The sequence below is a fragment of the Anolis carolinensis genome, chromosome 6 (genome assembly GCF_035594765.1).
Source record: "Anolis carolinensis isolate JA03-04 chromosome 6, rAnoCar3.1.pri, whole genome shotgun sequence".
In the NCBI taxonomy this organism is placed as follows: domain Eukaryota; kingdom Metazoa; phylum Chordata; class Lepidosauria; order Squamata; family Dactyloidae; genus Anolis; species Anolis carolinensis.
In genome coordinates this window covers 10,737,622-10,751,610 of record NC_085846.1, presented here as the reverse complement: position 1 = coordinate 10,751,610, position 13,989 = coordinate 10,737,622, and the positions used below count along the sequence as shown (strand labels likewise).

General features: G+C 44.9%; 2 protein-coding genes across 4 annotated transcripts; both read right to left on the bottom strand.

Moving 5' to 3' along the window:
- Positions 1-213: 213 nt before the first annotated feature.
- Positions 214-4,918, bottom strand: LOC103279554 (uncharacterized). The gene is made up of 2 exons (XM_062957252.1): positions 4,790-4,918; positions 214-2,208 (listed from the first exon to the last, which is right to left on the bottom strand). Exon 2 carries the CDS (start codon positions 2,201-2,203, stop codon positions 1,193-1,195), a length of 1,011 nt encoding a protein of 336 aa, XP_062813322.1. The 5' UTR covers positions 2,204-2,208; positions 4,790-4,918; the 3' UTR covers positions 214-1,192.
- A 1,835-nt stretch (positions 4,919-6,753) lies between these two features.
- LOC100563548 (arylamine N-acetyltransferase, pineal gland isozyme NAT-10) lies at positions 6,754-12,952 on the bottom strand. 3 transcript variants are annotated; one of them, XM_062957253.1, is made up of 2 exons: positions 10,022-12,952; positions 6,754-8,108 (listed from the first exon to the last, which is right to left on the bottom strand). In XM_062957253.1, exon 1 carries the CDS (start codon positions 12,665-12,667, stop codon positions 11,852-11,854), a length of 816 nt encoding a protein of 271 aa, XP_062813323.1. In that variant the 5' UTR covers positions 12,668-12,952; the 3' UTR covers positions 6,754-8,108; positions 10,022-11,851. The 3 variants fall into 3 exon arrangements, with proteins under 3 accessions (XP_062813323.1, XP_003223899.2, XP_016850871.2); XM_003223851.4 differs by having other exon boundaries at positions 10,022-11,841; XM_016995382.2 differs by having other exon boundaries at positions 11,579-11,841.
- Between the last annotated feature and the right edge of the window lie 1,037 nt (positions 12,953-13,989).

Here is a 13,989-nt window from a genome sequence, read left to right as displayed (position 1 = left end):
TTCTGGAAAGTTGTATAATGGGACATCTTTTATATAGGAGAGGACCGCCTATGGGGCTTAACCATCTCTGAAATGAGAACAATGGACAGCCCAAAAGAATATAACAGAAGTCTGTGTCGCGGTGAAATTGATAGGGTTCTGTATGAAGCAACAGAAACAACCCCTTTGCAGTAGAAACGCTCCCCCTCCGGTTAAGGAGAATACTTACACAACTTGTCTTTGTAGTAGATAGATAATACTTTATACAAGGAATATTTACAGTATAGCAGAAGACTGCGATTCTTCTCAAGTTCTTTCAGACACTCCCAGGTAGCTGAAATCTTCTTACTTGAAAAAGGCTCTCGTTGGTCTTGTTTTCCAATTCTTCTGTGTCTTTGCAACTTTCTCTCCAACAGCAACTCTTCATGAAAACAACTCCTTCAACAACAACCCTCTAACATAGGCATGGGCAAACCTTTTTGCCTTGGGGCCACATTGCGGGCTGGCCTGGAGGGCCGGGCTGGGAAGGAGGTAGGTTGTTCGAAGGAGGGGGCAGGGCAGGGCCTGGGTCACCAGCATAAGGACGGGACTGCTTGGCCCATCCTTATGCCAGAAAGAAGGCAGGACACATGGCAGCTGCCCCAATCCTCCTCCCCTGATGCTCAGACTATTCTTTTGACATTATGCCAGGAGAGAGTGAGACGCAGTGGCCAAGAGTGCTCCGGAGGGCTCTCAGCGACCACGTGCCTTCTTTGCGCTGTCCTCCCAGCAGGGGACCTTGCACTGTCCTTATGCCAGGAGGAGGATGAGACATGCAGTGGCTGAGAGCACTCCAGAAGGCTCTCAGCTGCTGTGTGCCTTCCTTCTCCATCTTTTTGCGATTAGGATGTGGCGGGCTGCGGTGTCCTTATGCCAAGAGGGAAAATGAGGAGGGCCTGAGGTAATCCGCATCCGGCACCCGGGCCTTAGTTTGCCCATGCCTGCTCTAACACCAACCCTCAACAATAAAGCTTTTTACTACTTTAGTAACTTTTCAGCTGCACCATCCTGGCCGTCGATTACACAAGTGGCTTGATTCTTAATGCCTTACATTCACTTACACCTTCTTATTGCTACTTAAGAAATGACATCCTGAATAATTCTGACAGTCTCCACTTTTTAATTTTCATCCCAAGCCAAAAAGAGGTTACTTTTTCATTGCTTAGCCCTCCAGTCAAGAGTGGGCCAGCGGAAGGGGTATATGGGTAGGTGGGGAAGGGCTGCGGGTGATCTTAAGCGCCCGGCAAAACAGGACGGCTTCTTCGCCAAAGCCCAGCCGGTAATGCCACCAGTAGAGCTTCTGCCTGGGTTGCAAGATCACCCGGAGAGGTTCCCCTTCTTCGGCCACCGCCTCCCATTCTTCCTGTTCGGTCTGCACTCTCATCCCGCCATAAGCAGCAGGGAGGGAGAACTGGGCTTGGAGAAGGGAGATGGCCAAAGAGTCAGAATCGGCTGACCCACACGCCTGGTACTTTGGGCCGAAAGCCGACTTGAGGTAGCCAACCCGCCGGGTGATTTCGTGGCTGCTGGGCATGGGCATGTCAGTGGCGTTGGAGATCAGTTTGATACATTCCCAGGCACCGAAAGCCGGCCCATGGATGAGAGCCAGGCCCCCAGGGAGGAAAGAAACCACATCAGGGTGGATTGAGAAGGTCTCCTTGTCTCCCGTTGTGGCAAGCAGGTGGCCACAAAGGCGGCTCTCGTGCATCCCAAAGCAAGAGATCTGGGTGGCGCTGGCACCGTAATAATACAACCCATCCAGAAACGGGCCTTCCAAGGGGAGCTCCTTAGCTGCAGTCACAGTGGAAAGGTCAGCCACGGAGAGAGCCACGCCACGCTTGAGAAAGAAGACGAAGAAACGGCCCTCGCAGGAGGCGTAATGGTCACCCCCTTGACAGCTGGGGTGCAAAGGCACGGCGTTGGAGGGAGGCTCCGAGTTCAAGTCCAGCACTTTGCAAAAGGAATCCCCATCGAGGAGGTAGATGGCTGAACTGGTGGGGTCCCCCACATAGTGGCCCTTGCCGCGGCAGGCCGGGTGCAGATCCCACACCTTGATGTCCTGCCCTGAGGAGAAGTCCAGCACTTGAAGGTAGCAACCCAGGTCTGAGCGAACGATGAAGGAGCCGTGGCGAGTGGCAAATACATCCGTACCGGGACAAATGGTCCGGGGAGCGACAGCAGCCATGACACCTATGAATGATAAGGATGGAGAAAAATGTTCCTTATTTATATAGAGTAGACTCTCCATTGAACAGAACTTAAGCAATCAGAAATCTCAAGCAACCAGCAAAAAACAGAAATAATACTTTGAATTATATATTAATGGAATTGCAATTTGTCTTTATTTGGTCTTAATTACTGTCATCATCATCATAAATGATCCCTCGTATCCGAATCTGATTGCCTTCCAAGTGTTGTGGCTTGGCAGTGGGTCTGTAATTACTGTATTTCCATATTCATATCAAACCAATTCAGAGTTGGCCACGTATGGCCATGTCCCAGAAGCATTCTCTCCTGACGTTTCATCCACATCTATGGCAGGCATCCTAGGCAAGGGAGGTTTATATATCTGTGGAATGTCCAGAGTGGGCGAAAAACTCTTTTGTCTGTTGGAATATTGCAATTAATAAAAATAATAATAACAATAATAACAAATTTATTTTTGTATGCCGCCTCCATCTCCCCAGTAGGGGACTCGGGGCGGCTCACACAGGGAACAAGCCCAATATAATCACATAAAATCATAAAATAACAATTTAGACATCAGACAACACAATTTGAAAACAATTTAAACAAGTCATAATTAAAACTGACATAGTTAAAATGTTAAACAATCATCCAGGCATTAAAGGTCCAATATGGGATAACATCTGGGCGATAATCAAAACTGATTTAGGGAATGTCTATTACAAATAGGATATACATCAAATAGATACAACAGGGAGGGAAGATAAATCTGAACGGAAATCAAACTAAAAAGTAAGCAGGGCAAGTTTCAGTGTAGATATGGACCAGGTTATAACGGACTTGTCTACTCAAAAGCACAACAGAACAGCCATGTTTTTAATTGCTCCCAGAATTAATCGCCTTGATTAGCCTTGTAGCGTCAAGGCCTAGCTGATTCCTCCCAATAAAGGATTTCCCCCAGGCAGGAATCAGTCAGGCTTTGAAGCTGCAAGGCTATTCAATGATAATCAAGCTGGCCAGTGGCAAAATTCGCACCTGCGTCCAACAGACTAGAGTTCTTTCTCTCATCCTGGACCTTCCACTGATACCGTTTTCCCTAAAATAAGACATCCCCAGAAAATAAGACCTAGTAGAGGTTTTGCTGAATTGCTAAATATAAGGCCTCCCCCGAAAGTAAGACCTAGCACCGTTTGTGTTTGGAAGCATGCCCGCCGAACAGAACACCAGCGCATGCAGCTTTGGTAAATGTACGTACCATAGAGTGTTGTACATGGAAATAATGGTAGTAATAGGAAATTCTTGATAGGATTCAGTTTGTCTGGTTCTGCTGGTTTGTGATGACAACTACTGTACAGTATATAATAAATGTTCATTTTTTTTGTTCAACAATAAATGTGAATTCTTCTTCATGGAAAAATAAGACATCCCCTGAAAATAAGACCTAGAGCATCTTTGGGAGCAAAAATTAATATAAGACACTGTCTTATTTTCAGGGAAACACGGTATCTAAACCTCCCTTGCCTTGTTTCCAATATACTTCACAAACTCGGAGGATGCTTGCCATAGATGTGAGTGAAACGTCAGGAGATAATGCTTCTGGAACATGGCCATACATATAGCCCGGAAAACTCACAGCAACCTAGTGGTCCCGACCATGAACACCTTCGACAACGCAATACAGAGTTGACAGTATGGCATAGTATGAGGCATACCGTGTTTCCCCAAAAATAAGACAGTGTCTTATATTAATTTTTGCTCCCAAAGATGTGCAAGGTCTTATTTTCAGGGGATGTCTTATTTTTCTATGAAGAAGAAATCACATTTATTGTTGAACAAAAAATTAACTTTTATTATATACTGTACAATAGTTGTCATCACAAACCAACATAACCAGACAAACTGTGAATCCTATCAAGAATTTCTTGTTACTACCATTATTTCCATATACAACTGGTATGTACATTTACCAATCCTGCATGCTCTGGTGTTCTGTTTGGTAGGCGCTGGGCATGCTTCCAAACAAAAACTTTGCAAGGTCTTACTTTCGGGGGAGGCCTTATATTTAGCAATTCAGCAAAACTTCTACTAGGTCTTATTTATCGGGGATGTCTTATTTTCAGGGAAACAGGGTAGTATTAGGCTTACTTTTAATAATAGGCATCTTGGAGTCCAAATAGATGCTGGTTATACATGAGTTGTCATGGCTTCATTCAACCTCCAGAGTGAGAGGGAATATTTTATTTATTTAGTTAGGAATTGTGGGAGATGCAATCCAAAACACCTGGAGGGCCCAAGTTTGCCCATGCCTGTTCTATAGTGTAGAGAAACCCATAGATCTGCCTTCAGTCTTAAAAACTGAAGTTTGTGTTCAGAGCAGGAAGGTGTTTAGAGTCTTTGATGATCTAGCTTTTGCAGCTAGATCTTGGAAGCTGTAGTTTGACAAGGTCGTGAGCCTTCCCTGCCAAAAGAGTGCAGGTGCCTCGCCAAACTACAACTCCCAGGGTTGCATAACCTTTTTTTTTTCTTGGGAGGAATGGAGGGAGGGAGGGAAGGAAGAGAAAGTCTGCAATGCAAGCCAACGCACCTCTTCACCCTGAGATCCAGTCCTTGCTTCCTCTCCAAAGCAGAATCAGTCCCTCGATTGCGCATGCGCGGGGTGGTTGCAAACAACCCTCTATACTGGGCTCCTCCTCTTTGCAAGAAGGGCCTGGCAAAAGCAAAGCGAAACTGGTGTGTGTAGCAATGGCTGCAAGTTCAATGCAACGCAGGGTCAGCCAAGATCTCTGGGTGCAGGAAAAAGGATTCCGACAACACATTAGGAGCTGTTCAGCAATGGAACATGCTGAAAAGGATGCTATATAGCAGGCATGGGCAAACTTGGGCCCTCCAGGTGTTTTGGACTCCAACTCCCACAATTCCTAACAGCCTACCGGCTGTTAGGAATTGTGGGAGTTGGAGTCCAAAACACCTGGAGGGCCCAAGTTTGCCCATGCCTGCTATATGGACTCTGTGATCTACACTATAGAATGAATGCAGTTTGACACCACTTTAAAACTGTCAGGCCTCAATGTTATGGACTCCTAGGGGTTGTAGTTTGATGAAGCATCAGCACTCTGGCAGAGAAGGCTCAAGACCTTGGAAAACTACACTTCCCAGGAGGTTCAGTAACATTTGACTCTGCCGTAGAATTATTTTGGGGACTGCATTCCACAGGATCCCCCAATGTTCCCATTGTAGTGAGAATTGTCTGCAATAGAGTTAAAATAATAATAATAATAATAATTGGGTGCCGTGCCAAAAGATCTCAGCCGGCATTTGGAAACAATAGACATTGACAAAATTACGATCTGCCAACTGCAGAAGGCCACCCTAATGGGATCTGCACGCATCATCCGAAAATACATCACACAGTCCTAGACACCTGGGAAGTGTTCGACTTGTGATTTTATGAATCGAAATCCAGCATATCTATCTTGTTTGCTGTGTCATACAATTAAATAATAATAATAATTATTATTATTATTATTATTATTATTATTATGCTTTATTTATAACCCACCTTCATCTCCCCAAGGGGACTCGGAGCAGTTCATGTGGGGACCGAGCCCAAGAATCAGCAAATAAAAACAAAACACAATAACAGCCTATATAGTTAAAACAATTTTTAAAAAGTTATTTGGAGATTATATTGTCCAGAATTTCCCAAACATTGTGGCCTTGTTTGGTTGGCGGGAGGGTTCTGGTCCATTTAATCCTTCCAAAATAATCCTTTCCAAATTGTTATGATGGGTGCACAGCACTGACATTGTTGGCATTGGGTTGCTGTGGGTTTTCCAGGCTGTATGGCCATGTTCCAGAAGCATTCTCTCCTGTCGTTTTGCCCACATCTATGCCAGACATCCTCAGAGGTGTGTGGTATATTGGAAACTAGGCAAATGGGGTTTATATATCTGGAATGTTCCAGGTGCGAGAAAGAACTGTTGTCTGTTTGAGGCAGGTGTGAATGTTGCAATTGGCCAGCTTGATTAGTACTGAATAGTCTTGCAGCTTCAAAGCCTGGCTGCTTCCTGTCTGGGGGAATTCTTTGTTGGAACGTGTTAACTGGCCCTGATTGTTTCATGTATGGAATTCTCCTGTTTTCTGTGTGTTGTTATTTATTTACTGCCCTGATTTTACAGTTTTTTTAATACTGTTAGCCAGGAAGCAGCCAGGCTTTGAAGCTGCAAGGCTATTCAATGCTAATCAAGGTGGCCAATTGCAACATTCACACCACCCTCAAGCAGACAAAGGTTCTTTCTCCCACCCGGTACATTCCACAGATATATAAACCCCACTTGCCTAGTTTCCAACAGACCTCACGACCTCTGAGGATGCCTGCCATAGATGTGGGCGAAACGTCAGGAGAGAATGCTTCTGGAACATGGCCATACAGCCCGATAAACTCACAGCAAACCACTGATTCTAGCCATGAAAACCTTCGATAACACACTGCTGGCATTCTTTGTAGTGAGACTTGCTGGTACAAAAAGAGCCAATTGGAGAATGAAACTTTGTAAAAAGCACTTTATTTATGGTAAGTTTTGCACACTGAGACACACATGAAGAAGACACACATGAGACACACATGAAGAAAATATTTTGGCAATAATATTCCATTTTTTTGTATCAGGAGCTACTTGAAAAACTGCAAGTTGCTTCTGGTGTGAGAGAATTGGCTATTTGCAAGGACGTTGCTCAGGGGACTTCCAGATGTTTGAGCTCACCCACTCTCTCCAGATTTGAACCTCAGGCCTATTGGTCAGAAGTCCTGCCAGCACAAAGGTTTAACCCACTGCACCACCAGGAGCTCCATTAATATTCCAATGCGGGAAAGGGTAGGCAACTATAGAATTGAGCAACAATTGGGTTAAAATTTAGGAGGAAGGAGGCAAAGGGATCCCACTGGGAGGATCGTGGCTGTTGGTGATTTCGATTTTTCTACAAAACAAAATGACCTCTTTCCCAAGACCCATCTGGTATTGCCACACATAGGAAACTTCATTGGGTTGCAGTGTGAATTGTAGGCTCATCTCGACCTCGCGGGCTTCTTCCCATTTCTCCTGCTTTGTGTCAAGACCAAGACCTCCGAATTGGATGGGTAACGCAAACTGGGCCTTGGCTATTGCAATGGCAACAGAGCCAGGGTCCGGAGAATCCAACAGCGAGGCCATCCAGCTGGTCCCAACATTGGCCAGTTTCTCCTTAGCACAGCCCACCTTCACAAAGATGCCCTGCGTCCTGGTGATGGGCTCATCGGAGTGGTGGTGGATGGTGTCCACCAGTTCCCAAGCGCCGAACGCCGACCCTTTAAGGAAGCCAAGACCACCCGGCAAGAAGCTGAGGAAACTGGGGTGGAAAGAGAAGAGCTCTCCGCTGAAGTTGTCTTTCAGTTGCCAATAGAGATAGCTCTGGTGGCTTTCCATCTTCTCCTTGGACCACGAATGTTGTCCTGGAACAGTGGCAGGGTCTGGTTCCCCCGTGGTCAGGTCTTTCACCGCTGTGACACTGCCTGGGCTGAGGATGATGCCAAAGGATCCACCAGAGATGGCAAAGTAATGCTGCCCATCACAGCAACTGGGGTGCAGGAGACGAGGTTCTTTGCTGGTCCCAGTGTGGAGGTCTTCGGCTTCCAGGATTTTGTTGTCTCTTATGACGTAGATGGAGTTGTGCCATCGGGAGCCGAAATAGTGTTGGCCACCCCTTAAAGAAGGGTGGAGAGGATGCAGATCGGCACAAGGCGAGGTCGGCAAAGGAGGCAGGAGCAGGTAACAATTCAGATCCGGGCGGACAATCACATCTCCAACCCTGGTGCTGAAAATGTGGACGTTGGGTATGTCCTTCTGTGGGGCCATTGCATCCGAGGCCTTTATAGGACAAAGGATGGAAAACAGAGATGGAGAATAGGAAAATAAGTTATTTGAGTTGTATAAACTTTTGTCCTTCCCCCAGTATACAAACTCTCTCTGCTACCGTCACAATGAAAAATAAGAACCAGAGACTCTTCTCGATTTAACGTTTGGTCCATGGGGATTCAAAAGGGTGAGGTATGTGTTTGTCCTGTGTAGGTTTATTTGTAAGAAAACATTGGACAGGAATGATATCCAGCATATTCCTAGTAAGGTTGTATCTACACTGTGGAATGAATGCAATTTGATACCACTTTTAACTGCTATGGTTCAATGTTATGAAATCATGGGAATTATAATTTGGTGAGGCGCCAGCACTCTTTGGCAGAACAAGCTAAAGATCTTATAAAACTCCCATTATTCCATAGTATTGTGCCATGGCAATTAAAATATTTTCAAACTGCCTTAATTATGCAGCAATAGTCTAATCAGTTTTACCTACCCCCATTCCTTTGGAGTATAATAGGAGTATAGTGTCTAGATCAGTAGTTCTCGACCTGTGGGTCCCCAGATGTTTTGGCTCTCAGCTGGTAAACTGGCTGGGATTTCTGGGAGTTTTATGCCAAAACACCTGGGGACCCATAGGTTGAGAACCACTGGGCTAGATCCAGGAAAGTCATGCTACCTCTCCCTTCCACCTTGGCCAGACCACAACTAGAATACTGTGTCCAGTTCTGGGCACCACAATCTAAGGGAGATGTTGACAAACTGGAATGTGTTCAGAGGAGGGCGACTAAAATGATCAAGGGTCTGGAGAACAAGCCTTATGAGGAGTGGCTTAAAGAGCTGGGCATGTTTAAACTGCAGAGGAAAAGGCTAAGAGGAGACATGACGAGGGCCATGCATAAATATCCAAGAGGAAGTCATAGGGAGAAGGGAGCAAGCTTGTTTTCTGCTGCCCTGGAGACTAGGATGCGGAACAATGGCTTCAAATTACAGGAAAGGAGATTCCATCTGAACATTAGGAAGAACTTTCTCACTGTGAGAGCTGTTCAGCAGTGGAACTCTCTGCCCCAGAGTGTGGTGGAGGCTCTTTTTTTGGAGGCTTTTAAACAGAGGCTGGATGCTCATTTGTCGGGGGTGCTTTGAATGCACTTTTCCTGCTTCTTGTCAGGGGGTTGGACTGGATGACCCATGAAGTCTCTCCCAGCTCTGTGATTAGCAACCTGCGACTATAATGTCCTACTTTCTACTTAGGTCAAACAGTTTTAGATTTGCCAGGAAATTTAGTATTTTGCCATGCAATGCTAGAACTAAATTAATATACTAAGGATAGTGGTATACTCATTATCCAATTAAGGACTTAATTCTTCCAAGGGGAATAACTGAAGGCACCAGATCCCTTCTGCTCTTGGAAGTTAGGCAGGGTCAGCTTTGGTTTGTACTTGGATGGGAGACAGACAACGAATCCCAGGTGGTGTAGGCTATATTTCAGGGGAAGAAATAGGCAAATCCATCCTTGAATATTCCTAAGAAAATTATGAAATTCATGGGGGCAATTTGAAGACAACACACACTCAAACATTCTTTCACATTTTCTAGATGCCATACTTCTTTTTTTAAACAAATATACTCTTTTTCGCCTTTTAAACAACCATATGCAATTAGGTAAACATGACACAGATACAACCTTTGCCCACCTAGAACAATGAGTTACCAGCCAGAGGTAAACGTTTACCTATTGAAGTTATGCCTGATAGCACACTTGTGAAAAGGAAAGAGATTTCACCATTAAAAATGGAAGACACCCTGTGTTATACTATTTTCAACCTGATTAGCCTTTCCCGGTAATTTGCAGCTTTTGAAAAACCCCTCCATTTCCCAAGCTTATACAGATTCTATCCACCCACCCTTCTATCCCCAATTCTTACACTTGTTAAGTTGCACGCTGGTTGTCAATGTTCTTAGTCTATGCCAGTTGAAACATTTTGTTTCCTCCTTCCAGCTTTGGTCTCTCCTCTTTAACCAAAAGTGTCTTCCTTGGGTATCTTCTCCTTGTCTCCGGCAGTGCCATGTACTCTTTTCTCTTCACTAGTTGTGACTGAAGGATACCAACTTATCACCTTCATGCCCAAATTCTCTTGAGATGAACCCCCCCCCCCCTTTATCTGCTAAGTCCATAAGGCAAAGGGCAGCTATCAGTGTTTTGCACAAGGCTTATCTGGATGTTCAGCAGAATTTGAGAAGAGGCAAGAGCATGTAAACTTAGAAGAACTTTCTATTGGGGAACTTACAGAAGAGTTGACTCCATCGAGGAAGGCACAGTCCTACATTTACAAGGCCTGAGCAACACAACAGATTTTTTTTCATGTCAGGAGCAAACAGAGTTGCTTCTGGAGTGAGAGAATTGGCCGTCTGCAAGGACGTTGCCCAGGGGACACCCGGATGTTTTGATGTTTTACCATCCTTGTGGGAGGCTTCTCTCATGTCCCCACATGGAGCTGGAGCTGAAAGAGGGAGCTCATCCACACTCTCCCCGGGTGGGATTCGAACCTGGCAGCCTTCAGGTCAGCAACCCAACCTTCAAGTCACGAGGCTTTTATCCCCTAGGCCACCGGAGGCTCCAAGACAACAGATGATTGAAGATCTTGGAGTACCATTTGTAAGGTTGCCGTAAGCTGAACCCAACTTGAAGGAAACAACAGCAAGGGCTGCCTTGCTTTACCCCATGATTAAAATTACACACATAGGGTTCATCTATGCTGTAGAATTAATACAGTTTGACACTGCTTTCCTGTTCTGGAATCCTGGGAGTTGCAGTTTCATAAGGTCTTTAGCCTTCACTGCCCCACCCTGCTACAACTCTCAGGATTGACCCATAACATTGACCCATAGCAGTTAAACTAGTGACAAACTGCATTAATTCTAGAGTGCAGATGCACACCCAGTTTGCTTCATCTTGTTCCAATCAAGTGGAAGGCATGTCTTATGCCATCCTCTTTAGTCCATTTATGAGAATATGTGTAGTAAGTAACTTCCCAACCTTTATGCACTATCTAGATCAGATTTCTCCAGGAAGTTTGACCAGCTATAATCAGTAAACCCAGACTTCCCCAACACCATACTTCCTTCATATGTCTTGGACTACAGCTCCTACCATCCCCATCCATCTTGGCAATCTAGAGGGAACATTGATTAATTAATTAATTAATTAATTTACAGTATTTATATTCCTCCCTTCTCACCCCGAAGGGGACTCAGGGTGGATCACATTATACACACATAGGGCAAACATTCAATGCCCATAAACACATCAAACAGAGACCAAGACAGGCAGATGCAGAGGCAATTTTAACTTCTCCTGAGGGGATGTTTGATTCTGGCCACAGGGGGGAGCAGCTGCTTCATCATCCACTCTGACGGCACTTCCTCATTCCAGGTCGTAAATTAGTTAAACTTGCCTCCCCACTTTTTTTTATAAGTGGTACCTTATTTCCTACTTGATTAAGGAAGACTGTCCGTGTCTCAGTTACAGAACTGGATTGGAAGAGATCCTCAAAAGATCATGTCAGAGAAGTTACTTTTACAGATGACAGTGCTCAAAATTATCAAGCCTGTATGGCCAGTACGAATTCTGGCTGCCCATACTAACCAGTTGATTTGTGAGCTATCCTTTAAAAAGAGTGATTTGTCTATGCTCCAGTATCGACCAGCTCCAAAATCTTATCACAGTATAACTATATTAACAATTTCATTTCTCATCAAAAGTTTTCCTCGGGAGGAGGCAGAATTTGTTCATCTTTGGGCTTCAGGGTCTTCTCGAGTTTGATTCCAAATTTCTCACTGAGTACTGCTGGAATCTCAGAGCCATCCAGGGCGGTCTCTGTACGTTCTTCTCCTCTTGTAGCAATGAGACGCCAACCTATGTAGGTCAGGCGCCCACCATCTTCCTTGTGCAAGGAGCAAAAGGATTTGCATGGGAAAATGGAGCTGGGTGAAGTCTGGTGGTAGAGGCACATGTCAGTAAAGTCATCCAGTTTCTTCTCTTCAAGGGTGAACTGATATAAGGGCCTCCCCTCTTTTCCAGACAGAGCCCGTCTCTCCAAGACCCAGATGTTCCCTGTCAGACCCAGCTGGAAAATACCACCATCCTGGACTTGCTCCACATTTGGTTTCAGCACTAATGGATCCATGAAGCCTTCACCAAATCCAACATCACAAAGTAGTTGGCGCCCGTCCAGCTGAACCCAAATCACCAAGTGGTCCAAGGGAGGACCGTAAAGCCCAGTGAAGCGGTTTCGGACACGTCCAGACACACCTTTGGCCTCAAATCCCAAGGCTTTCAGTAGCCACAGGAAAAGACCATTCAGCTCATAGCAGAAGCCGCCTCGGTGACGCCGGACAATCTTGTCATAGATGTGGGGTAAATCCAGAGTGATGGGCTCTCCACAGTGGATGCTGAGACTCTCAAAGGGCACCGAGAGGAGGTGGCAGCGGTGGAGACGAAGCAAGGTCTCCCCAGATGGCTGGGTAGGACCTTGGTACCCGATGCGTTGCAGGTAACAGCCAACATCCATGTTGAACTGGACAAAAGCAATGGAGGAGGCGAGGAAGAAGTTGAGTCCAGATTTGTTTCAGACCTCACTTTCAACTTCTTCAGTTGCTTAATGGATTTCAGTTCCTTCGGTGGGTTTCAATTCTTCTTGAGCAATTTGGCAAAATGATGCTGAACCCTGGAATTGTCAAATGCTGGTTTGTTGACCTGATTCCTCCTCCCTTTCTCTAGAAATCCTGGGATTTCTGGACAGTTTTTGCTCTGCGGTTACAGCTGTTAGTTTTTGCTCTCCAGGAAGGAAATGGGAGAGCGCATGTGAGCACAGGAGTTAAACTCCACCTCTCTCTACCTTCGTTCCCAGCTTTATGGCAGGAATTTAACCCTTTTGTAGTCTCCGACATCCTAGATTCACGAGTGAAGAAGATCAGTGGCATAATGGCCAATTTTAATATCTGCATTTTATCAGTGGATTTTAACTTGTATTTTCACTCTGTGTGTCTTACTGTATGTCTTTTAATAATGTTTTTTCTCTTGTTTAATGATGTTATGTCCTGCCTTGAGACACAGGAAGAGGTGGGTAATAAATTTATTATTATTATTATTATTTTATTTTATTATGACACAGCAAACAAGATAGATATGCTGGATTTCATATCACAAAATCACAAGTCGAACACTTCCCAAGTGTCTAGGACTGTGTGATGTATTTTCGGATGATGCGTGCAGATCCCAGCAGGGTGGCCTTTTGCAGTTGGCAGATTGTAATTTTGTCAATGTCTATTATTTCCAAATGCCGGCTGAGATCTTTTGGCACGGCACCCAGTGTGCCGATCACCACTGGGACCACCTGCACTGGTTTCTGCCAGAGTCTTTGCAGTTCAATCTTGAGGTCCTGATAGCGGCTGAGTTTTTCCTGTTGTTTTTCGTCAATGCGACTGTCACCTGGGATGGCAACATCAATGATCCAAACCTTTTTCTTTTCCACAACTGTGATGTCTGGTGTGTTGTGTTCCAGAACTTTGTCAGTCTGGATTTGGAAGTCCCACAGTATCTTTGCGTGCTCATTTTCCAATACTTTTGCAGGTTTGTGATCCCACCAGTTTTTTGCTGCTGGCAGGTGGTTACTTGAGGCATAAGTTCCAATGGATCATTTGGGCCACATAGTTGTGCCTCTGTTTGTAGTCTGTCTGTCTGTTGTTATTGTTATTATTATTATTATTATTATTATTATTATTATTATTATTATTATTATTATGACACAACAATCCATCTCTCTGCGCATTTGTATGAGTGAGTGAATGTGTATGAAAGACAAATGCATGAAAGAAGCCAGATATGTGCGCA